General features: G+C 41.0%; 1 protein-coding gene across 3 annotated transcripts in view; it reads left to right on the top strand.

Moving 5' to 3' along the window:
• The window catches only part of PUM3 (pumilio RNA binding family member 3), a 44,677-nt gene extending 23,041 nt beyond the window's left edge, over window positions 1–21,636 (top strand). For all 3 annotated transcript variants that reach the window (XM_025423428.3, XM_049092480.1, XM_049092481.1), the window contains exons 13-18: window positions 724–804; window positions 9,277–9,419; window positions 13,070–13,292; window positions 15,087–15,174; window positions 17,519–17,609; window positions 21,348–21,636. In XM_025423428.3, the coding sequence (XP_025279213.3) occupies window positions 724–804; window positions 9,277–9,419; window positions 13,070–13,292; window positions 15,087–15,174; window positions 17,519–17,609; window positions 21,348–21,480 (759 nt within the window). In that variant the 3' untranslated portion in view covers window positions 21,481–21,636. The remainder of the gene's footprint in view (window positions 1–723; window positions 805–9,276; window positions 9,420–13,069; window positions 13,293–15,086; window positions 15,175–17,518; window positions 17,610–21,347) is intronic.
• Window positions 21,637–25,335: the final 3,699 nt, after the last annotated feature.

Below are 25,335 nucleotides of genomic sequence, written 5' to 3'. Positions count from 1 at the left end.
ATATATAATCTTTTAACCCAGAGGTGACAATTATATTAGTGTTTTTCCTCCCATGATTTTCTTTGTATGCATATTATGTATATTTTGTATCGTGTGTGATTATATCTGAGTATATATACTTTATTTTTCATGATTGGAGTTCTGCATATATATACTTCTACATTCTTGAGCTTTTTTTTCCATTTTCACCTAAAATTTTGTAGTTTGATTTTCTATTTAATTTTTTTTTGTTTGTGTTAAGATTATTTATTCATGAGAAACACAGAGAAGAGAGGTAGAGACATAGGCAGAGGGAGAAGCAGGCTCCCTGTGGGGAGCCCAGTGCAGGACTTGATCCCAGGACCCCGGGATCATGACCTGAGCCAAAGGCAGATGCTCAACCCCTGAGCCATCCAAGTGCCCCTAGTTTAATTTTCTTAGTTATATATTAACAGGATACCATTTGTGAGAGGTGTTATTATATCCTGGTTAAAAAAAAAAAAAATGAGTCTCAGCTATTTGATATTGGAGAATGTGCTTTTGTTTTTCTTTTCTTTTTTTTTTTTTTAAATCAATCTGGAATATAATTAACTAAATCCTGATAAGAGGAAGTTCCTTTGAATGGCTTTTATCTGTCTTTCTATTATGTTGGACAGGTGTCAGGTTTATAGCCTTTATAAAGTGCCTCCTTGGGTGGAATAAAAAAGGATACATTTTTCTAACTTTTCCTGGCTTCCATTTCAGGGTCAGTACTCCCATTTGGTCTTACTGGCGGCCTTTGATTGTATCGATGATACTAAGCTTGTGAAGCAGATAATCATATCAGTAAGTAATTCTGATGCTCTTGAATATAGATTAAATTGATCTATCTCGTTTGCATCTATGTCCATTTGATTTCACACCTGTATGTGTAAAGACGTCGAAGTATGCTTTCTGCCCATATTTTGTTATTTTTTCTTTTTTTTTAGTTGTCTCAGTTCTATTTTGGGGCATTTGCTTTTTTTCTGTATAAACCACAATCTTGTAACTTGCTATTAATAATATTTTAAATTTTAAAAGATTGATTAAATTAGGATAACCTAAAGGTTTTTATATATTTCTTTCTTTTAAAGATTTTCTTTATGAAAGAGAGAGGGGAAAATGAATGAGTGGGGGAGGGGCAAAGGGAGAGGAAGAAGTAGACTCCCTGCCAAGCAAGGAGCCAAATGTGGGACTTGATCCTTGGACTTCAAGATCATGATCTGAGCCGAAGGCAGATGCTTAACCAGTGCCCCATAACACGACTTTTAGATCATATGATGTACTAAATGAAAAATGAGAAGTGCAGTGTTCAGGTGTCATCAGAAATTTATTGTCATAGTAATTCTTTTTTTTTTTTTTTTTTTTTTTTAATTTTTATTTATTTATGATAGTCACAGAGAGAGAGAGAGAGAGGCAGAGACATAGGCAGAGGGAGAAGCAGGCTCCATGCACCGGGAGCCTGATGTGGGATTCGATCCCGGGTCTCCAGGATCGCGCCCTGGGCCAAAGGCAGGCGCCAAACCGCTGCACCACCCAGGGATCCCCTGTCATAGTAATTCTTAAGTTACTCAGGAACTCACAGACAAAAGATGTCCTTTCTCCTCTTCTCCCTTTGGAGAAATTACCTTTGCACAGTTCCCCAGTTTATCAGTGCATCTGTGCTGGATTGAGCTGGAGAAGAAAAACTGTGTTGCTCCTTAGAGCTTTCATGAAAGCTTTTTCAGAGTCCTATTAAAAATTCTTTCTAAAATTTACAGACAAGCTTCCTTTTTTTCATTTCAGCAGTTCCTTCTAGCGTGGTACAATGACCACAGGCTGGTAATAATTAAATGCAGTTCATTTAACCCTAAGTTTGCCCTCGGAAAAATTGTTATCTTTTTGCTTAAAAGCATTTCAAAGTAAAAACTGCATTTTTCAATACTTGTCTCTTTTCTGACTTTCTTCCCTTCCTATCTCTGTAGTGTGCCAGTGGCGTGGACTGTGTGATAGGGGTTGCCGGGGTAAGGATAAGCAGTTGCAACATTGGTGGCAGTGACCAAAGTTAGGAACACTTTTAGAAACCGTATGATCTGTATAGACATAGATTATCCATCTAGACATTACACAGACCTTTGTTTGATATGCATAGATAGGGCCCTTAGGGAAATCTCTGTCACAAAAGCTACTTTCCACCATCAGCGGGGAGAAGCCTTATGGATGTTCAGAGAGAGACTTTACCTGTCGGCATGTGGTGGTGCTGTGGCCTCTCTCTGCAGCCTCTCGGGAATAGCAGAGCTGGTGTAGAGGGAAAATGGGCCAGCTAGTGCAGGATCCGGTGCCAGCTGTAGGTCCCAGTGTGTGTGAATTTCTCATGCCCTTGCTGTCATGTTCCGACTTTCCTCTTGACTGTTTTAAGATTGTGATGACTTTCTTTGGGATGGGATTGTGGGAAGAAACAAGTTGGCAAGACTTTTCATGTCACAAACTGAGTATTTTGGCATGTTCCTTGTGACTTTATTACCCCTTTGACTCCAATCAATAATGATTGTTTTTCATTCTGGTGACAGAGATGTGAGGCCATAAATTGGCAAAATGAATAAAGTTGTTTCACAAAAATGGAAACAGGCTGGGCTATTGAAAGTTTGCTTTTGTTTAATATTTTCACGACAACTAAAATTTGCATAAGTGTTCCAAATGGATTTCAAGAGAAACCAGACTTCCTTTAGGATTTGCCACAATTGTCTGCTAGATTAATTTTTTCCAAACATGCATCCCACTTAAAGTTGCCATTGAAACAGCTTTAATTCCTTATGCTTACTGATTTACTTCCCACAACTACTTGGGCTACATTCCTGATGACTTTCTCATACTTAAGGCAGCTTTCCCTGAGAATGGCCTGATGTGCTGAACACTCACTTCTAACAGACAAAAATGCTCAACAGGTTCTCTGTATCATTAAACTATAGAACTAGTAATAAAATTCGGAAATGCTAACTGCTCCTGCAGTTTTTTCCACCACCACAAAACCTGTTCCAGTATCCAGTGCTTTTTAAAAATACCCAGTGCTTTTTAAAAATACCCAAGGAAGCATAGTATTGCTAGTAAGCATTCTGTTCAGGGTAACCAGACTTCTTGAAACGTCAGGTCAAAATTACAGCCTGATCAGCTGAGCCTTCATCATTTCCCACCCACTTTACTTTTCCAGAATAAACATGCTTATAAAACTTGATCCGTTTACCCCTGGAATTATTGTTAGGATAACAGCTGGTTTGACAGCAGTGTTCCTCTGAAGAGGAGAGAAGTACCCTGACCACTTGCTGTCTGAAAGTGATTAAGTATTGATGTTTACTTTAAAATATGTTCTCTACAGAAAGGTCCTAAGAATAATACAGCAAACACTCAGCCTCCCACCATCTGACAAAGAAGTAAAACTTGACAGAGATACTTGGGAGTTCAGCCCTTTTGTGAACCTGTCCCTGATTGCATATCTCACTCTCATGGTGATGAATTCTGTTATTTATTGTTTGTGTGCATTTTCTTACCCTTTCACTATATATAGATGAATATGATACTGTTTTGCATGTTTACAAATTCTATAGAAGTGATATCTTCTATGTTTTTTTCTATGACTTGCATTTTTCTTTTGGTGTTAGGTTTGTGAGGTTCATTGGGCTCAGCAAGTCTTTTTTTAATAAAAGGCCAGGTTGTAATTATTTTAGGCTTTGTGAGCATTATATGATTCTGTCGCCTATTCTTGGTTGGTTTTGTTTTTAATGACCCTTTAAAATATGAAAACCATTTTCATCTCATAGGATGTGTGAAAACAAACTGCAGGCTGGATTTGACCCATGAGCTGTGGTTTGCCCACTCTGTTCTAAATCACTGATTTTCAGTGCCAAATAGTGTGGCATACTACTATGAGTATATGGTAAATTATTTTTCCTTTTTTCTGTTGGTGGAGACTTAGATTGTTTACAGTTTTTAAAAAATTGACATTTTCATTATTTTTTGCTATTCAAATTTTATGAGCATTCCTGTATGTCTTCTTGTTTTTCTAAGGCATTTACTTAGCACAATCGATGGGTTGTCAGATACGCTGCACATACGTTTATATTATGTAGAGTCATGTGCCATATTTCCCCCCCAGCCACTACAAAACCTGTTGCATTATGCAGTGCTTTTAAAAATAGCCAAGACAGCTTTCTGTTGCTAAGCATTCTGCTCAGAGTAACTGGGTTTCCTGGAACGTCAGGTTGAAATCTAGCCTAATAAAGACTCTTCCTTCTCTCTTTTAAGAATAAGTGCCAGTTCAGTCTCTAGATACTTTTCTGTGGTCTCCTAGCTAGCCCGGGTCTCCACCACTCCTCGCAGCTCTTGTAGTTTCTCTTTGCCATCATTCATTTAGCAGTTGATCATGATGTGGCCTGGGGCTCCCAAATATAGACCCTTTCATTGATCAGGCAGGTAAAATAAGAGGTGGGCCAGGTGTGAGGGGTGGGCTGTGGGGAAACGAGGCTGGAGCTACCAGTCCAAGGTGGTAGCTGCCAGCTTCTCGAATCTGAGCTTCATAGTGATAGATTCTCTTGTTTTTGCTTTTGTTGACCTTTCATTGTGGTAAAATATACATAATATAAAATTTACCATCTTAACCTTTCCCCTTTTTTTTGCACACTTTTTTTTTATTGAAGTAAAGTTGGCATACAATATTTTATTAGTTCCAGGTGTACAGCCTAGTGATTGGACAATTATATACATTACTCCATGTTCACCACAATAAATGCAGTCACCATGGGTCACCATACAAGGTTATTACAATATTGTTGACTCTGTTTCCTATGCTGTACTTTACAGCCCTGTGACTTATTCTTTTTTCTAAAGTAAAATAAATGGCATAAATACAGAGAACAAACTGATAGTTGCCAGAGGGAAGGGGGAGGGTGTGGTTGACATTGGTGAAGAGGACTGAGAGAGAGAAACTGAGCCATCTTAAGCATTAAGTTCAGTAGTATTAAGTGTCTGCACATTGTTGTGGAGCCATTCTCCAGAACTTTTTCATCTTGGATAACTGAAATGACACTCATTCAACTGTACCTTCCAGTTGTTCCATTATAGTCAGAGAGGTGTACCTCTGGACGAAATCATGGTAGTTTTAGAAGAATCTCTTAAGGGGCTGCAGTCCTTGCCTACTCCTCTTCCTTTTATACTTAACCATTCTTTGCCTCTCATCTGTATTTTTCATTTTTTATTACATTTCTGTTGCCTCTTTGCACTAGATGTTGGCTCCCTAAGGTTAAGGCTGGTGCACATCTCTTTCTGTCCCCACACGCTGCCCCGCAGAGAGATGTGCACACCATAGGCTCTGTCCTCAGTATCTGAACTGCTTTCTACACGTCCTCTTCCCACTGAAAGTGCCAGAAGTGCGCTCTCCCTCTGCTTCCAGTGTGGGGAAGAGCAAGAGGAACCCTTTATTCTGACCTTCACTTTTCCTTTTTAAAAGGTAGTTGTTAAAACAGAAATGCCTGTGAATTTCCTAAGGGTCCAACACAAGGAGGTCAGAACTTTGCAAACCTCTTCAGAGGAAGAGGTTTAATCTTCCCATGCTCTGCTTCAGTCCACATGCCTGCTCTAGAGTGAAGCACACAAAGAAGTTAAAACAAATGGGTCTTGTGATTTTCTCTGTTAATTCTTATAAGAAGGGGTAGCTACATTGAAAACCTTTAAAATTGAACCTTTGTTGTTGAGGTTCTCCCTCTCTCGAGGATGCCAAAATCATGACCCCAACAGCTTTACTTAATCTCTCCAGTTAAAGATCCTGCAAATTGAGAGGTGTGTTCTTAATATGGACATAATTACTTGATAGTTTTTCAATTTGCAGCATGGATTTTTCTCATTTGCTCCTGGTAATGACCCGGAAATCAGGCAGGTGTATCATTTCCTTCTATAGATGAGTGAGTTGATATTCAGAGGAATGAACAGATTTGCCAAAGGCTACATAGCTCGAACTCAAAGATTGAGTCAAGCACACAGTCAGCTGTACCATAGCTAACCCTTACCTATTTCTACATGTTACTATACTCATTACTCATTAGTGTTTTTTTGGGGGGGGGGGGTCATCCAGAAATTTCTCTCCTTTCTGTCTAATCCAGGTTAAAAAGAAGTGAATTAGTACTCCGTAATACAGCCATGCTCATACTGCTTTATTTTCTCCAAAATGAGTGTCTTTCATGATAGGAAAGCTGAATGAGAGTGAGGTGGAGAGAATTAAATGATATCACATTTTTTTAAAGTGGGAAGGGGTAGAGGGAGAAAGAATCCTGAGCAGGCTCCACACCCTAGCAGATCTCCATGTGGAGCCTGACATGGGGCTGGATCCTACAACCCAGAGATGATGACATGAGCTGAAATCAAGAGTTGGATGCTTAACGAACTGAGCTACCCAGGAACCCCAAATAATATCACATTTTTAAGTAAAGATTTTTTAGTTTCTTAGGATTATTTATAAGCATCGCACCCTCTTAAAAACCTTAAATGAGCATAAGTTTAGATTCTGAATTTTTTAATGACAAACTGAAAGGCAGGAGAAGTTCAGTGAAACTGGGGACTAGTCCCAAGTAGTACTTATACTTGGATTTTGTGTGTATTTTGGAATTCCTAGCTCCTGGTGTTGAGGTGGAACCCTTTCTGCCAAAGCCCTGTGCAGTATCTTAACCTTTCAGTGTAGCCTCTGCAGAGCAAGTTAGGTACATTGAGGAATTGCTGGCTTTCTGCTCCCCTTTACTTCTTCACATGAAGGGAAAAAAATGTTAATTAGAAATAGCCATTTATAGTTCTTTACTGCATACTCCCCTAGCACTTTGTTTTGTTGGTTTTGTTTGTTTTGTGATGTTTTTTTTTTTTTTTTTTTTTCCCCAAGAAGGCGATTGTTGTAAAGGTACTATATCCCAAAGTGGTTTTTCTTAAGGACAGCAGAGTTGGCAGGGGGTGGGTTAATGATCATAGAAATTGGCATAAACTATCATTTTTACTCTCTTCTTTCAACAAAGCATATGTCTTCTTTTTTTTTTTTAAGATTTTATAATTTTTTTTAAAGATTTCATTAATTTATTCATGAGAGACACAGACAGGGAGAAGCAGGCTCCATGCAGGGAGCCTGACATGGGATCCCAGGTCTCCAGGATCAAGCCCCAGGCTGAAGGTGGCGCTAAACTGCTGAGGCACCCGGGCTGCCCACATCTGTCTTCTTTTATGAGCTGGTTAAACCTTAAATAGGAAAAGTCATACTAAAAGTAGCCTATATTTGTGATACTAAATGCTTCATTATCAAAAGTACACCTACTGAGCTCATTTTGGGACATGTTTCCCTTGAGATTGCAAAAGAACTCCCTCTGCCATGATAAAGTATGTTCCTTTTTTTTTTTTTTTTGGTCTTCCCTTTCTTACTGAAATTTTAAGTTCTTTTTCCCTGGGTGGTTTAAATTCATACTCCTGTCGGGTGGTTAGATCTTTTGCACCTCTTCTCTGAAAACGGTTTATGTTTGGGGAAATCTTCATATGTGATCTTAAATTTCTTCAAAAGTAAGAGAGTACAATGGAGTTTAGAAACATGGGAACAGGCAGTCATGTCTTGGGTCAACCATGTCCTGGATGAGTGACCTTCACACATCTACCACAAGTCACTTACCTAAAACTTGGGCTTCTTACTAGTAAAATGAAAGTAACTATAGTCCTTCTGTCATGGTGTTATGTAAAGTATTTAGGATGATGAATATACTGCTCTCAGTATTGGGTCTGACTTCTGGTAAGCAGTTTAACAAGTGTTAGCTGCTATTAATTTTAGGAAGCACAATATACTTTTGTGCAGAAAATGAAGGGAGGTTAGGATTCTAAAAACAGAACTATTTTGTGTGGAATCTGGAGCTGCATTGCAATTTATTGTCATAAATTTTGTAGTATTGGGATCTCAATGACCAACTTCATTTTTAGCTTGGCTCCTTTGCATTAACTTAATCTCATTGTAATTAGAGAATAGCAGATCTGAGTGTATGTTATCTCATGGAGAATTCTTTCCCTGAAATCAAGAGACCAAGGCTAGTCAGAGCCCTGCCACTGACATGCTGTGTCATCTGGCAAGTCTCTTGTCCCCTTCATAGGTTCCTCATGTGTAAACCTGAAGAGTTGCACTGAATTCTTTCTGTGGCCTTAGCCAGTTCTGCAGAATCTGTGCTGCTCAAACATGTATGGCTTGGAATATCTATTAGGCTTGTTAAAAGAATTAGGAATGTTAGAGGGGAAAAAACATGATTTTTTTCTGCTGTAGATTCTCTATTAAGAATAAGGAAAAAATTTTTTTTTAAGATTTTTTTATTTATTCATGAGAGAGACAGAGAGAGAGAGAGAAAGAGAGAGAAAGAGAGGCAGACACACAGGCAGATGGAGAAGCAGGCTCCATTCAGGGTGCCCGAAGCTGGACTCGATCCCAGGTCTCCAGGATCACAACCTGGGCTGAAGGCGGCACTAAACCGCTGAGCCACTCAGGCTGCCCAAGAATAAAGAACTTTTTAAACGATGACTTTTCTGTGTGGAAACCTCAGCACATTTACGCAGGAGCTTAGTTGGGGTGGGGGATGACATTGCCTTTGTTACTTCAATTCAGACAACTAGAAAAGGAGATCATTGTTCTTGGGAAGTTGATTGGAAATGCCATAGAGTGTAATTATTTGTAACTGTTCCGTGGACTCTTTCTGCATGGATTCCCCCTATTTTTGTTTTCAATGTAAAACTTAAGCAGCCTTCATTTGCCATGAGTAAGCAACTAACTTTAAAAGCCTTTTATTCACTTGTTCAATGTAACAAAGTTCCTTTATCTCTCCTCATGTATGTCTCAGTGGGTAAATTCTAATAGGAGTGTTCTTCATCGATGCTGATTCTACATGTACAGCAGCTGCAAATTAACTGTATCTGCTCAGTGACCCCAGCAAGCAGTGTCCCTAATGATAGTGGCCTAAGAACTATTGGTCATAGTGAATGAAGATAACTCCTTTAAAGATTTTTTAAGTCCTTGAGCTCAATCAGTATGTAAATAGCTTGCTCAGTAATACTGGTCACAGTCCAGAATCAGTTCTGTATTCTGAGTGTCAGTCTTTTGCTTTAATGACAAGATTTTAAAATTAGCTATGCATTTTCTCTTAAGTACATGGGGGAAAATAGGTAAGCAGTGGATTCTCCTGTACCCTTTAGATTTCAAATGTACATTTTTTTAAGGACATTGATTCATTTTTTGTTTCTATAATTTTACAGGAAATTATTAATTCCTTGCCTAACATAGTAAATGACAAATATGGAAGGAAAGTCCTGCTTTATTTACTAAGCCCCAGAGATCCTGCTCATACGGTGCGAGAGATCATTGAGGTTCTACAGAAAGGAGACGGCAACGCACACAGGTAAGAAGAGTAGATTAGCTGGGGAGCCCTTTGCTCCTCTGCTCTGCTTGCTTTTTTATTTCGAGTAGGTAATGTTTCCAGAAATCTGCTCATGCATCCATACCCTGTATCGTGCTTCTCTGTCTAAATCTCAGAAGGTGAATCCCCTCTTTCAGCCTGTAGTTTGACATTTTTGAAGTTTTTATCTTGAAAAGGAAATAAAAAGTATCATGCCAAAAGAATGCCTTTAAGTGCCTCAGTGTATGTGGTTTGGTTTGATTTTGCTTTATTTATTTTGAACTGTAGCAATTTTTTTTAAGGTTCGTTGTTTTTTTTTAACTCATTTATAGTCAACATAGTGTTAGATTAGCTTTGAGTATACAGTGTAGTGATTGAACAATTCTGTACATTACTCAGTGTTCATCATGATAAGTGTGCTTTTTATTTTTAAATCCACTTGACCTATTTCACCCATCCTCCTACCCATCTCCCGTCTAGTAATAACTGTTCTCTAGAGTTGTCTGTTTTTTTTTTCTTTGTTCATTTGGTTTCTTAACCAAGTGAGTGAAATCATACAGTATTTATCTTTCTCTAACTTCACTTTGCATTCTACTCTGGATCTATGCATGTTGCAGATAGCAAGCTCTCATTCTCTTTTTATGGCTGAATAATATTCCATTATATATATATATATATATACACACACACACACATACACATACCACCTCTTCTTTATTCATTCATCATTCTCTCTCTTCATGTATGGATGGATAATTGGGCTGCTTCATAATTTGGCTATTGTAAATAGTACTGCAGATAAACATAAGGGTACAGGTATCTTTTCAAATTAGTGTTTTCATATTCTTTGAGTAAATACTCAGTAGTGGAATTACTAGATCATAAGATAATTCTGTTTATAATTTTTTGAGGAATGTCCATCCCATTTTCCACAGTGGCTGCACCAGTTTCATTCCCAGCAACAGGGCACGAGGGTTCCTTTTTTCTCCACATCCTCACCAACACTTACTGTTTCTTGCCTTTTTGATTCTAGACATTCTGACCAGTATAAGGTGATAAATCATTGTGGTTTTGATTTGCATTTCCCTGTTGATGAGTGGATGTTAAGTATCTTTTCATGTGTGTGTTGGCCATCTAGATGGCTTCTTTGGAGAAATGTTTATTTATATCCTCTGCCTGTTTTTAATTGGATTCTTTGTTTTTCTGGTGTTGAGTTGTGTAAGTTCTTTAAATATTTTAGATATATAACCCATTATCAGATATTATCACTTGCAAATATCTTCTCCCACTTTAGGAGGTTGTCTTTTAGTTTTGTCTTTAGTCTTTTATTTCCTTTGCTGTGCAGAGGCTTTTTTATTTTGATGTAGTTCCAATAGCTTATTTTTGCTTTCCATTCCCTTGCCTTAGGAGACATATCTAGAAAAAAGTTGCTATGGCTGATGTCAGAGAAATTACTGCCTGTGTTCTTTTCTTGGATTTTTTATGATTTCCGGTCTCACATTTAGGTCCTTAATCTCTTTTGAGTTTATTTTTGTGTATGGTGTAAGAAAGTTGGTCCAGCGTCATTCTTTTACATGTAGCCATCCAGTTTTCCCAACACCATTTGTTGAAGAGACTGTCCTTTTCCCATTGGATATCCTTGCTTCAATCCTTTGTTGAAGATTAATTGGCCCATAATTGTGGGTTTATTTCTGGGCTCTCTGTTCTTTTCAATTGATCTGTGTGTCTGTCTTTGTGCCAATACCATGCTGTTTTGATCACTACAACTTTGTAGGATGTCTTGAAATTTGGGATTGTGATACCTCCAGTTGTGTTCTTTTTCAGGATTGCTGTGGCCATCCAGGGTGTTTGTTCCATACAAATTTTAGGATTATTTGTTCAAGTTCGGGGAAGGAGGATTATTTTGATCGGGATTGCATTTAATCTGTAGATTGCTTTGGGTAGTATATGAATATTTTAACAATATTTGCTCTTCCAGTCCATGAGCGTGGGTATCTTTCCATTTATTTGTGTTATCTTCAGTTTCTTTCATCAGTGTTTTATAGGTTCAGAGTATAGGTCTTTCACCTCCTTGTTTAAGTTAATTCCTAGATATTTTCCTTTTTTTGGTGCAGTTGTAAATGGAATTAATGTTTCTGCTACTTCATTATTAGTGTATAGAAATGCAACAGATTTCTTTATATTGATTTTGTATCCTGCAGCCTTTCTGAATTCATGTATCAGTTATGGTAGTTTTTTGTTAGAGTCTTTAGGGTTTACTGTGTAGTATCATGTCATCTGCAAGTAGTGAAAGTTTTACTTCTTCCTTACTGATTTGGATTCCTTTTATTTCTGTGCTTGCTTCAGCAGCACATATACTAAAATTGGATTCCTTTTATTTCTTTATGTTGTCTGATTGTTGAGACTAGGACTTCCAGTACTCTGTTGAATAATAAAAGTGGTGAGGGTAGACATCTTTGTCTTATTCCTGATCTTAGGGGAAAGCTCTCAGGTTCTCATCATTGAATATGATGTTAGCTATGGGTTTTTCATCTGTGGCCTTTATTATGTGTTGAGGTATATTCCCTCTAAACCTACTTTATTGATGGTTTTTATCATGAATGGATGTTCTGCTTTGGAATGGTGCTGGCCCTGGCCCCTGTGAGGGCTGCTTGCACACTGCCACAGCTTGTGACACAGCTTTGGATGATCTCTAGCCAAGGGCGTTTGGAGGAGGGAGGTCTGTAAAAGAATGTGGTGTGGAGCTGTAGCGTTAGCAAGGTTTATGCTGATCTACTTTGGGAGGGGCCCTGGAGCTGAGGCCTAGCTGGGGGGAGTATGTTGGCAGACATGCTCAGGGGTGGGGCACGCTATTTGGTTAAATCAGGTGGAGAGTGTTGTTCAAGTTCCAGGTGTTAAGCCCTATGGATTATAAGAACTCATGAAATCATTCCCTGATGAATTTCAAAGCCAAATGTTATGGGGACTTGCCTTCCCCTTATAGGTACCCTGTGCATGAGATGCAGGCTTGAGGACTCTTTCCCTCCCTTCTCCATGCCCACTGCATCCCTCCCTCCTGTGGACAGTCCCAGAGGTCCTTTTGGCTCCCAACATGTCTCCATCCTTCCTACCCTCTTCAATGTGGCCTCTTCTCTATATTTAGTTCTGGAGACTCTGTTTTGCCAGTCCTGTGGTCATTCTCTGGGTTATTTACACTGATGTGGGTGTTACCTAGTTGTATCCATGCGAGGAGGTAATCCTGAGGTCCCCTACTCTGCCATCCTCCCTGGAAGTTGGTTTCACTTTAGCATCACATAATGAAGTATTCTAGAGAGTAGAGGCCATTAAGTGGTCTAATTCTGTCTTATAATTTATTGTTGCTCTTGTTTGGGTTTTGGATTGGTTTGGGCTGTTTTGGTATTACACAAGGCAAAGGTCACTTATTAAGTGCTTGTTCTGTGCCAGGCACTGTTCAGATGCTGGGGGCACAAAGATGAAAGACCGATATCCCATCCTTAAATTGCTTATTACCTGCACCCACAATAGAGATAGACAAGTGCAGTAAATTTGACAAAGACTGTTTGAGGCCCTTAGAGGTTTTTGTGATAATAAGATCACTGTATTTCTTTTGCCATTCATCTGACCTTAATGCTTCATTCACTGTGTTCCGACAGTAAGAAAGATACAGCGATCCGCCGACGAGAGCTCTTAGAGTCCATCTCTCCAGCTTTGTTAAGCTACTTGCAAGGACATGCCCAAGAAGTAGTATTAGATAAGTCTGCATGTGTGTTGGTATCTGACATTCTGGGAGCTGCCATTGGAGACATTCAGCCTGCCATGGATGCCATTGCCAGCTTGGCAGCGACAGAGCTACATCCTGGAGGCAAGGACGGAGAGGTAATGGCTGTTGCAAGACAGGTGGAAAATGGCAGTGTCGCAGAAACCCCAGGCACTGAGAACATTGCTTTCAAGAGAATTTTAATGCTTGTTGTCTGAACTCACCCCATCCTTACAGCACATCTGATCATTGTGAATTCAAAATCTGGTGCCATTACCACACCATCTTTCTCAGAATCATCCTGTGACTTCATATTGCCTACAGAGGAAAAACAGAATCTTCTTAATGTGGCTCTCTGTTGTCCATAGTTGGCCCCAGGCTGCCTTTCTAGCATAGCAGAAATAGGCAGAGGGAAGAGCACGTGCTCTTAAATATGTTTTGAATTTGCTTTGGATTTTGGCGCCTCTCTGCATTTGCACGTGTCTTTCCTCAGCCTGGATGCTACCTGTGTCTCCATTTTGCTGTGCTGTCACTATAGAAGGCCTCACTCATCCTACAAGCTCCCCAGAATCCTTCTCATCAAAGTCTTCCCCCAATTCCCTCACATTAAGAAAGTCTGCTCTTGGGCATCCCTGGGGGCTCAGCGGTTTGGCGCCTGCCTTTGGCCCAGGGCGCAATCCTGGAGTCCCAGGATCAAGTCCTGCATCGCGCTCCTGGCATGGAGCCTGCTTCTCCCTCTGCCTGTGTATCTGCCCTCTCTCTCTCTCTCTCTCTCTCTCCCTCTCTCTCTCATAAATAAATTAAAAAAAAAAAAGTCTGCTCTTTCTGATATCTACTGCCTATGTTATTTGGCCTTTGAGTAACTCTGCCTTACATCTTAAGTTCATTGATTTCATGCACCTGATTTGTGTGAGGCAGTGGTCAGCACCGCTCTCCCCGCCCCCTCCCAAGAGCTTACTGTTTTATTTGAGCACGTTATTTAAATGAAGATGTGCACAGATAATGACCTAAGTGAGGACTGAGATAAGTGCTGTGAGGGAAACCTATGGGTTCTGTGGGACTGTCAGGAAAATGGGAGCCAGCGTGTCCCCAGGAAGGCTTCCCTGAGGCAGTGAAAGCAACATCTAGACCAGTGAATTGTAGCTTAATAAAGAGTGGCAGAAAAAAGATTGTAGGCAGAGGGAAGAGCACGTGCAGCAGTCTGAAGGAAGAAGGAAGCTCGGCTTGTTTGAGAACAGAAGGCTCGGGTTGAAGGTGGGAGATAAGTTAGCAGAGGGAAGAGGAAGGCAGAAGGCAGACCGTGCAGGGGCTTTGTCCTACACTAAGTTCTTGATGAGCAGGTGTGTGTGTGGAGCCTACTGTTTGCTGATGGGGCCATGGATCTTAAAGAAGCCCTGAACCCTGACTCCGAGAGCAGAGCAGATTGTCAAACTGGGAAGATGTACACATAACGAGTTTTCTCCTTAAGAGATTGAGCCTGTTGTCTCCCATGCTCATTAGGTAGAGAGCTCCTACGTATGTGGGACCAGTTAATATTTAAACATCATTCAGCACCAGCTTTCAGTGTTTCAGCTGTAACGTTGTGTCCCATAAGTTTACGTGCACCTCAGAACTGCATGTTGCATCCTGAACAGTGGTGATCATGATGTTGAGATGAGCACTGTGCTGGTGCTGTTCAGCTGGGAGCTCCTGAAGCTGAGCCTGAGTGCTTTTTAGTGGCTGCCTTGAATATACATCCTAATTTAAGCCTAGGGCTTGGACTAGATCGCTGGTCTCTCCAGGTATTCATGGTCATGCTCAGTAAAGACCTCCTAAGCATCATGGGACTTCCACTTGCATCCTTACCTGTGTGTGTCAGAGAACAGATAGTAGGCCAGGGCATGGCTGAAAACAGCTTTTTGTTTTCCTTATAGCTTCACATAGCAGAACATCCCGCAGGACACCTAGTTCTGAAGTGGTTGATAGAACAAGATGAGAAGATGAAGGAAAGTGGAAGAGAAGGTAGGCTATAAAACATGAACTTATATCTTCAGTGAAATTTCCTAAACCCTTCCCATCCCTGAACTGTATGCCTGCCATTTATGGTCACATGAAATTTGTTGAGTGTTCAGAAATAGTGTCTATGGACAAGAAATGATTTAGTGCTTGCAAGTAATGCTTTCGTAAATGCTGAAAATTTATGTCCTGGCGTCCTTTAATTTCCTTTCTCTTCCCCACCCTCCCTCATTTCCTCTCCTCCCTAGCTACCGTAGACTTCAGACCTGGCGTGGTCAGGGCCCTAAAATGCTATTCTGTTCCTTTAGGGGAATGAGAGTTGGGGCAGGGAGACATTCGTGATTGTCACTACCCCAATTGAAAAGCAAGATATTTATTTCTAGTTTGGAGGAAAGGATAAACAAAATTAACCTCATGAGAATTTGGAACTAATACCTATTTAGCATTGAAATACATGTGACCACAGAGCAAGCTAGTCCTTGGCCTTTGTGATTTTCACAAAGTGTTGAAACACAAAGTGTTGAAACAACCCTCACAGCTGCTCTGTGGAAACTCCGCTTTCAAGAGAATGACAGCATCTTTTAATCTAATTAAAAACTTGTGTACCATTCCTTTCTTGGTCCTGCCTTTGACCAGACTTTCTGTTACTAAATTTGAGCTCCATCCAGTATTTTAGCCACTAAGGAGATTTCCCCCACATTGAGTTGGAACAGTTTGGGCTTTCTGTCACTGTGTCTGAAAAAAATGACAGATCTTGAATTTATGTCTTGAGGCAAGTTGCAGTTCTAATGGCTAGTGAGGCCATCAATGGGGCACTTGAGCTGTCACTTCTCACTGTGCCTTTAAGAGTAGAGACTTGAGGCTGTATATCACCGCACACTTTATAATAAAGGAGAAAGCTTCTTGTAACAAATTTTGAAGAAAAATAACGTATTGAATAATCTTATACTAAGAAGTTGGTACACAGTCGAGCTGAGTTTGTGTCAGAAAAGCTCTCTGGCTTGCTTTCAAAATCCAAAGAATTTTCTAGTGATATTTTTCCTTAATTCAATTACACTGACAGCCCTAAAATGCTTGTAGGGACCTGACATGTAAATCCTATTCATGTAGCGCCAAATCAGTATGGGTGTAACTGTCTTGGTTATCTGTTGCTGTGTAACAAGCTGTTTCAGAGCTTGGTAGTTCTCAACATCAGGTCAGGGTTTGGTGGAGCTTGGTTTTGCTCTGCTTGTAATTATCTGGGGCTGCCTTGCTTGGGCTCAGTGTCCACCTGGATGATGGCTGGCACTGGCTAAGTCCAGCAGCCTCAGTCCCACTCCCTGGACTGCTTGGGCTTCCTTCCAACATGGTGATTGTGTTTTAAGAGAAGAAAGCAGGTGCATGGTACTTTTATGATTTAGCCTTAGAAGTGATGGAATGTAACTCTCTTGGCTAAGTCCGTCACAAAGGCCCACCAGAACTCAAAAGAAGACATTGATTCTACCTCCAGGTGGGGGTGGGGGGTGTGCAGCATTCTAGAAGAGGGCCCAGGACAGGAAATACTGTCCTGGGTTGTGCTCACCTTTGGAAAAATGCTGTCTCCCTCATGAGATGATTACAGTCTTGACTTCACATGTGCCATGAAGAGCTAAATAGCATAGGGCTCTTGGTTTTTAAAAGGTCCTCACACTTGGGGATCTTTGGATGAATTATACATACTACCGACCCAAGATACTGCCTTCAAGATAGGTTGTCCATACTTCCATCTGCTCCAAATCATAGCTTTCAGAGTTTCTCCTTTGCCAAGAATTAGTTCACTTAGCTGTCTCAGCGAATAAAATATACCAGGAACTTGGGAATCTGATAATAACAAATGTAATAATAACAAAAGATGAATAATATTTTTGATGGATGATAAGTCTAGCTTTGTGGAGAGAAATTACCAAGTGTCAGCCAAAACAGTCACCTGACCATTGGTTGTACTCATGGCACCTTCCAAGTGAGCATTTTCCACAAGGGAGAACTTGATTTCATCCAAGCATGAGGTGCTACTATCAAACATTTACTTCCTGAATACCTTTCAGGTCAGGGTTAAATCATTAAAGACTACAAAGACATGCAAACATAAGCAAGCAAGCATTTTATAAGAATTCATTGTTTGTCTTGAGTAATTACTGCTAAACTTGGACCAGAGTTGAAATAAATGGCTATATTTAAAACACATTAAATAAATTGGAGCTGGAACTTTTAGTGTTAAGGGAGATTGAGTGAGAACTCTTTTTATTAAAACATACTTACAGATTTAAGGGCAGTAGGGAAGGAGATGAGTTTAACTCTTGTATAATGTTTACTGAGATTGTCTATGTTTCAGGTTGTTTTGCAAAAACACTTATAGAGCATGTTGGAATGAAGAACTTGAAGTCCTGGGCTAGTGTAAACCGAGGTGCCATTCTTCTTTCTAGGTACGTATCATGGGCACCTCTCTGCACAGGGCCTCCTCCTGATGCCTATTCACCCAGAAGATACTTGCTTCACCTTCTTTCTCCATATATCTGATTAATTTGTAGAAATCCCTTTCGCTACCTCTTTCTTTGTTCCCCAAATTATGGAACCCTCCCACACCCAGTTATTATTAATTATGTCATTCATAGGATTTGCCAAGTATATATGCATTCTGGAGCTTTATTTTTGTCATTATTACTTATCTCAAAAAAAAGATCTATAATAACTAGTTCACCTATTGGTATTTAGCATTTGTTGGCTTAAAATACACATTATGAAATGACAAGCCATAAACAAGTCATTAGTTCAGCTAATATCACAACTCCTAACATGGTCCTCACTCCTATAAGCCTATTGTAACCCATTTCCACCATCCTGAGAGACAGATGCAGAAGAGACCACATCACTTGTTTTTTTTCTCTTTAAAACTTTATTATTCTTATATATTTTTTACCTTTTGGTCTCCTTTATCCCTATTCACTCCTCTACCCTCCCCAGCCTCCCCCAAACACGTACTTCCTGCTTCAGTTCTCTGTATTTCTGAGTTTGGTTGGTTTGGGGGACTTTTTGTTTTTCATTAGATTCCACATATAAGGGGCACCTGGGTGGCTCAGTTGGGTTAAGTTCCTGCCTTTAGCTCAGGTCATGATCTCCTGGTCCTGGGATTCAGCCCCAAGTCTGTCAGGCTCCCTGCTCAGTGGGAAGTCTGCTTCTCCCTCTCCCCCCCGTCCCCCAACCCTGCCCTTGCAGGTGTGAATGCACAGGTGCGTGCTCTCTCTCAAACAAAAAAATTTTTTTTTTTTTTGAAGATTTTATTTATTCATGAGACACAGAGAGAGAGAGAGGCAGAGACAGGCAGAGGGAGAAGCAGGCTCCATGCAGGGAGCTCGACATGGGACTCAATTCCAGGACTCCAGGATCAGGCCCTGGGCTGAAGGCAGGCGCTAAACCGCTGAGCCACCCAGGCTGCCCAAAAATCGTTTTTAAAAAACAAAAGACTCCACATTTAAGAGAGATCATACAGTATGTGTATCATTTGATGATCTCACCACATTTATGGCTTTGATCAAAATTATAATTGTGTTTTTGATGGATTAGCCCTGTCCTTCTTAAAACTGTGACAAAATTGCTTTTTTAAATCATGACTAACTTTACATGCAGTTTTCTTAACTGATATCCAAATATTCCTAAAAGGATTCTGGAGGCATTTGCTAGTGAAGTCTGCATGCTAATTGTTTATTTCTAATTAAAATGGTAGAAAACTGATGATTTGTGAATCGAGGCGTGAGCTCCACTGGTATATTGTTCTCCAGAGTTATGTCAAGTTTATAATTCACAGGTCATTGAGACTTCAACTTCCATGGATGTGAAACCCTTCTATTAACAGCATCCATTTAAAATAGATTTGTTTGTTGTTGTGCAGCAATCACTGTTGATTTGCTTTTCTCCCTGCTGTGTTACCAAGGTTTGGAAAAAGAGATATCAGTCTTAAATGTGAATTTCCCAGTGTTTCACAGTGCGACATACCATGCGGTATAATCTACATTGTTTGTAAATGTTGCAAGTCTTCATTCAGTATATAATTTGACTTGGAACACATATACTCACAGACACACTCCTTATGGGCATTCATTTCTTCCTTAGATCAGGATCTCCAAATATGTGGCTAGTGCAGATAATTTTATTCATTTCTCATTAAAATTAATTTTCCAGTCGATGGTGAATAACCAGAATCCTTTAGCTGAAGCAGGGCCTTTTTTCACATGAATTTCTTTACCAGGCATCTAGAGTGTTAACACATACTACTGACATATCCTTTCATTAACAGTCAATTAACTAAAAATTCAGCCATGCCATACAATTAATTTGTAAAGATTGCTCATCGATCATAGCTCCACTTAGGTAGATTTCAAACATTAGAATTGTACTACAGGTTTATTATGAAACGCTACTAGCACATAAAATGTTTGAGGTTCTAAAGGGAAGTTGAACTACAAATGACCTAATAATTGATGAACACAATAATCAGTTTTTTGTGGTTTTAGAATATTGTCATGTGCTTGACTTGTTTGGTAAAATTCTCTGCTTGTTTATATTTTACTTCAAACTCGTGCAGTGTTTTTCTCCCCGAGTCCTTTTTACAAAAAGGCGTCCTGGGTGAAAAAAGAGTTTCAACCTTGTATGCAGTCTGAAAAATGACTCGGGGAAGCAGAATTCTGTAGCATTTAGATCATCATGAGCTCTAGGCACACTTCTGGGTTCCAGTCCCAGCTCACTGTGTAGTTGTGGGCAAATTATTCAGCTTCTCTGAAGCTTAGTATCTTGGTTGTAAAATTGGATTCATGATAATCACAGGTTGTTATGGAGACTACATGAAATGGCATATATACAGTGCTTCGCATTATGTCCAGTGGGTGTGTTCAGCAACTAAAACTTTTATTACTACTGTGCATTATGTGACTATGTGCCTAGCCAGTTTAGAAAATAAAAACTACCTGGTGAGTCACAAATCCATTAAGAGGCGCACTTTTCAACTTTCTCAGCTTTGCATGTGGCGAGCTATACTTGTTGCTTGTCTCCTGCAAACAGCAGGATGCTGCTTGGTGCTGTTAACTTAACCCTCCTCTTTACCCACATGATGGAAGTTCTGAGGACCAGGGGACTTTGGGAAATGTCAAGTGAAATGTTTTTAGGATGTGTTTCAGAGGTCAGCATGAAAATGTGGTCAGGAAGAAGAGGGAAACCAGGAGATTGAGCCCTGGCATTCTGTGGTCAGATGCCTGTGTCCTAGCCCCTGCTTGAAGAGAAAGCGGCCTCCCTGTTAACCAGCCTCCAGGATTCCATTCACTTGCGGTGATAGAGCACTTCAAAGTTTCAGAAAGCAGAGTAGACTTGTTTGCTGTTTTAATGGCTCTTGTTTATTAAGTGCTTACCAAGGGTCAGGCTCTGGGTGCTCCAGGTACAAGATCATTTGAGCTTCACAAAATCTCTCTGAGGTAGAAGGTGGATTGTGTTGTTGATCCCATTCATAGGTCAGGAAATAGTCTTAGAGAATTTAAATAACTTGCTCCTGGTTGTACTGTCACTGAGTGGCAGAGGTGGATTTCACATCTAGGCTGTGAAGCTCCAAGGTAAAGCTCCTCAACCCTTCACATGTTTTAGCTACAGAATAGAGTGGGCCTGCCTTCCTACCTCTCTGGCGGTCCCTCCACCTTTCCTCCCTGCACCCATACACTTTGTGCTAATTCGGTCACTCAGCACTTCTTGGCCATCTGCTCTGCACATGTGGTGCCGCAAGATAAAGAAATAAAACACAACATTTCTGTTCCTGAGTTTATCCGGGTGGGGAAGGGAAGATAGAATACACGCAGTAAATATTTTTAAGATGGGGTATTAATCCTGGGATAATCACAGCGAATGTAGGCCCAAATCTTTATGGTGGTGAGTTGCTCCTGCCTTGGAGTGACTCTCCCAGCAAGATTATAGAATGTTTTCTGTTGATGTGGTTTCACAATATAGGCTCCCAGCCCCCATTCATTCATCTGGTCAATTTAAAAGATGTATTTATAATTATAGGACTTGCCTCACAAATCAATGAATCGTTTATATACCTTGCGTGGCAAAAGAAATTGCAGATGATTAGGGGTTTTTATGAAAGACGACTTTTTTGTTTGTTAATCTGTGTCTTCTCTCTTCAGCCTTCTCCAGAGTTCTGATCACGAAGTTGCACACAAAATCAAGGCTGGACTGAAAGGCCTCATTCCCACACTGGAAAAAAACAAAAACACCAGCAAAGGAATAGAAATGCTACTTGAAAAACTGGCGGCATAGTGGACACAGTTAAGAACAAGATAGAATCATTTTTCCTCTTCTCTTTTCCCAGGGTGGAAAAGAAGGGCTTGGGTCCACCTTTCTGGGAATCTGGGTGCTCAGTACGTGCTTCTTCTTTGTATAAGAGTCTATTTATAAAACATTTTCTAAAAATGGTCTCTCTCTCTTTTTTTTTTTTAATCCCAGCCAACTCCTCTATCATACTACTGAGCAAATGAAATGTGAGGCGGTAACGTGAGAGGTTTAACCGTCCTAGACAGTGGAACCAACCAGATACATAGCAGGTAGGAGCATGAGTTGATTCAAGGGAGAAGACGTCACCAGAAGCAGTAGTCTGAGAAGGCTTCACAGAGGAGGTAGGGTTAGGGGACTGTGAAGGAAGGCAGGGCAAAGAAAAAAAGGAACCCAGGGGAGTCTGGTGGGAGAAGGGAGCAGAAAGTGAATTGCTTTGGGGGAACTTCTGGAAGCCTTGAGAGGGAATACCCTATAGCAAGAGCAGCTGTCTTAGGGATTGGGTTCCCGGTTAGATTTTGTTTGAAAGGGACTCGAAACAGAAGGCTCCAAGGGGGGAATGTGCTACAGGAATGAGGGCATCACCGTGGTAGAGGTGTCAGGTCAAGGTCATTGGGAGAATCTCCGTATCTTTGGAGCCAGAATTTCCAAGTAAATAGTTCCTTGTGATAAGACTTTCTCCCTTGAGATTTTCCCTTAAATAGTTGAAGCCTTTACAAGGTTTGCGTTAGAGGAAAGGAGATGCCAATTTGTTAACAGTGTAGAAGTTTAAATTTAAGTGTGAGTAGGATGTTTGAATTTTAAAACTGCTTGGTGGTTAGCAACCCAGTATGGAAGGGTTGGTAGACTCCTTAGGGCTCCTGTAGCTCTGCCTGCTTTGGATACCAAGCCTTGGGGCTTTCTGTAAGCAGCCTGCAGTACAGGACATCCCCCCAAGCCAGTCCCTGCATTACACCTGCTGGAGAATGGCTGTGCCTTATCTGACCAGACTGAGGCGGTCCAAGACGACCGCCAGCATACAGGACACCAGCATGCCACCCACCTCCGTCTTGCTGAAAACACTGAGCCCTACTCAGGAAGCAGAAGAGCTGATACCTGTAACTGGCCTTTGGCATTGGTCATCCTGCTGGGTCTCAGGTGGAGGTGGGATGGGTGAGGAGATGAATGGGTAAAAGGCAACATCAGAGCTTTCTTTTGTTTGGCAAGTACATTGCAAATGTGATTGCCACAAAAAGAGTGCGTTCAGAGAGCAGAAAAAGCCCTGCTGTTTGTTCTGTCTCCAAAGTACCATGTATCATTTGAAAATTAGAGCCAAACCAAAGCAGCAGCCCTTCCTCTGGCCCGCTTTTCTGCACCTCTGCTTTGCCCTGCCCAGAAGCAACAGATCTCCAGTTCTTTTCAGCTCTGCTAAGTTTGTAATGCAGATTTGGGTTTTTGTTGTGGGTTTTATTTGCTTTATTGTAGGCATTTTCTTCTGACTTCCTGTTATAGGAAAATCTAGATTAAGACTTTTCATGACACTGGGCACCTGGGTGGCTCAATCAATTGAATATCTGACTTTGGCTCAGGTCATGATCTCAGGGTCCTGGTTTTTTTTTTTTAAGATTTTATTTATTTTTTCATGAAAGACTCAGGGAGGCAGAGACATAGGCAGAGGGAGAAGCAGGCTTCCTGCGGGGACCCCGATGTGGGACTCTGTCCCAGGACGCCGGGATCACGACCTGAGCCAAAAGCAGATGTTCAACTACCACCCAGGTGCCCCAGAACTGCATCATTTTTGGTAAATCAGTGTTCAGGGCCTACCTAATGACGTTGACATAAGTTGTTAATCATTGACGTAAGCCGTAAACTTTCCTTGTATTTCCCATACCATTTTATTTTCCTGGAATTAATTGTTGCTTCATTAATTTTCATTTGCTTATTTTTCTACATTCTTGTCATCGCTTTTCCCCAAACTTTTTGTTAGAATTGCCTCAACTTCTCTAGCAGGTTCCATTTTTGTCTCTTTTTCAGCTGGGCAAGATGCCCCTGTTATTCCAGTGTCCATGCCTTTCCCTGGGGCTCTGGGGCCCTGACGCATGGGATTCAGTGTCTCCCACCCAGTATGCCATGTGTGGTCCTGGAAGTGCTGAGGTTTTACCAGCTTCATCCACCACTCCACCCGGCCATGCACACACTTCTCCAGTGGCTCTTGCCTTAAAGAACTCTGGTGTAAACTCATCCCAGGGAGCCCGTGCCTTAAGTTGTTGGTGGATTCTAAGGAGCCTGGCCAGGGACCATTGGAGGTGGTGTTCCTGGGAAAGGTTTCTTAGACTGTAGACCCCCAAGGCAGAGTCCCTGGCCTGCCAGCCAACCTTGGGTGTGCAGACTGGATACTTCAAGTTGGTGCACTGCCTTGCAGCCAGGGTAGAAGATAGCATGCTGGTGGTGGCGGAGCCGGAGGTGGGAAGGTAAGCTGCAGGATCCGTCAGTGCCTAGAGCTGCCCTGCTGCTGGTCATGTGGTTATGCAACGTGACCCTTTATCGGGCCTTTTGAATTGGATCTTCAGAAACTTGCAGCTAGAAGTGTGCAGACCTTTCTTTGAATATTTCCATACCAACACATTGAATTGGCTGGCATTCTTGTTTTTCCCTTAGACACCCCTCTAGAAGCCAGCTGGCTTTTTGGGGGGCCTAAGGAATTGCTGTACAACCACTGTCATCATCCTGGGCCTTTCCACTATTCCTCCTACTGAAGGCCTGCTTCCAGGGTCCCATGTGTTTCTTTTTCTTACTTAACACCTTCTTGAAAGAGACAAAATCTCTGACGACTTCCTATGAAAGAATGCAGATGAGATAACATTTTTAAAATCTGAATGTCTTCATTCATTCCCTTTCATACCTGGGTACTTAGCTGGATATAGAATTCTAGTTTGAAATTACTTCTGCCTCAGAATTTTAAGAACACTGGTCAATATTTTCTTTGATGTAGACTTGCTATGGAAGCTGAATGCCATCTTCATTCTCAGTCTATTATATATGTGGCCTTTTGCGGGGGCAGGGCTTCTCAGGAAGGTTTCTTATTCCCCAGTAGCCTTATCTTGCAGAAGATTGTGCATTGGTATATGACACGTATCTATTTTCCATGCTTCATGCTGGACACTTGGAAATGTTTTAGAAAACATAACTCTTCCATTCTGGGAGTTGTGTTTGCATTGTTCCTCTGACTTTGTTTTTTCTTTTTTCTTTGGAACTCCTGTTAACTCCGATTATGAATGCTGGTTTGATCCTCTAATTTTCATTTCTTTGGCTTTTTGCTTTGCCCAGAAATGAGATATATTTCCTCTCCTTCCTCTGCCAGCCCTCCCACTGAAGTGTCCTATCTTTTAGTGCTTTGGATGAACTCTCTTATGTCTCGGGAAGTGTTTTATGTTTATTTTAACTTTGTTTTGTTTTACTTTGTCTCTTTTCTGTTATCTGCTCTTTTGTGTATATTGGTCTCTCGCCGATGTTTGAGGCTTTGCTGGAGAGATCTTTGGCTCTCTCTCCAGTTCAGACACTGGAAACCGATGAGAAAGGGGCAGGCCTGTGCTCTCCTGCTGAGGGTTCACTGCACAGGTGTGGAAGCGGCTGTTTCACTGAAGTCCTCCAGATGTCGACATCTGTAGGTCTTTCCTATGGGGCCCCTTTGTGCCTCTGGAGAGAAATCCACCTGGCAGCCAGTATTCTAGTTGCTCAGCACTCTGTGCTCAGATTTGAATTAATCCACTTACTTAGAGTGAGGAGAATGCCTCTCCCTCGTGCTGTCTTGTCCTGGGGCCCCTAATCTGGAGGAATGAACAAACGCAAGTCCAGAAAATACAC

The sequence above is a fragment of the Canis lupus genome, chromosome 1 (assembly GCF_003254725.2).
Source record: "Canis lupus dingo isolate Sandy chromosome 1, ASM325472v2, whole genome shotgun sequence".
Classification (NCBI taxonomy): Eukaryota; Metazoa; Chordata; class Mammalia; order Carnivora; family Canidae; genus Canis; species Canis lupus.
The sequence above is the reverse complement of the archived record's forward strand: the minus strand, read 5'-3'. Positions and strand labels throughout refer to the sequence as shown.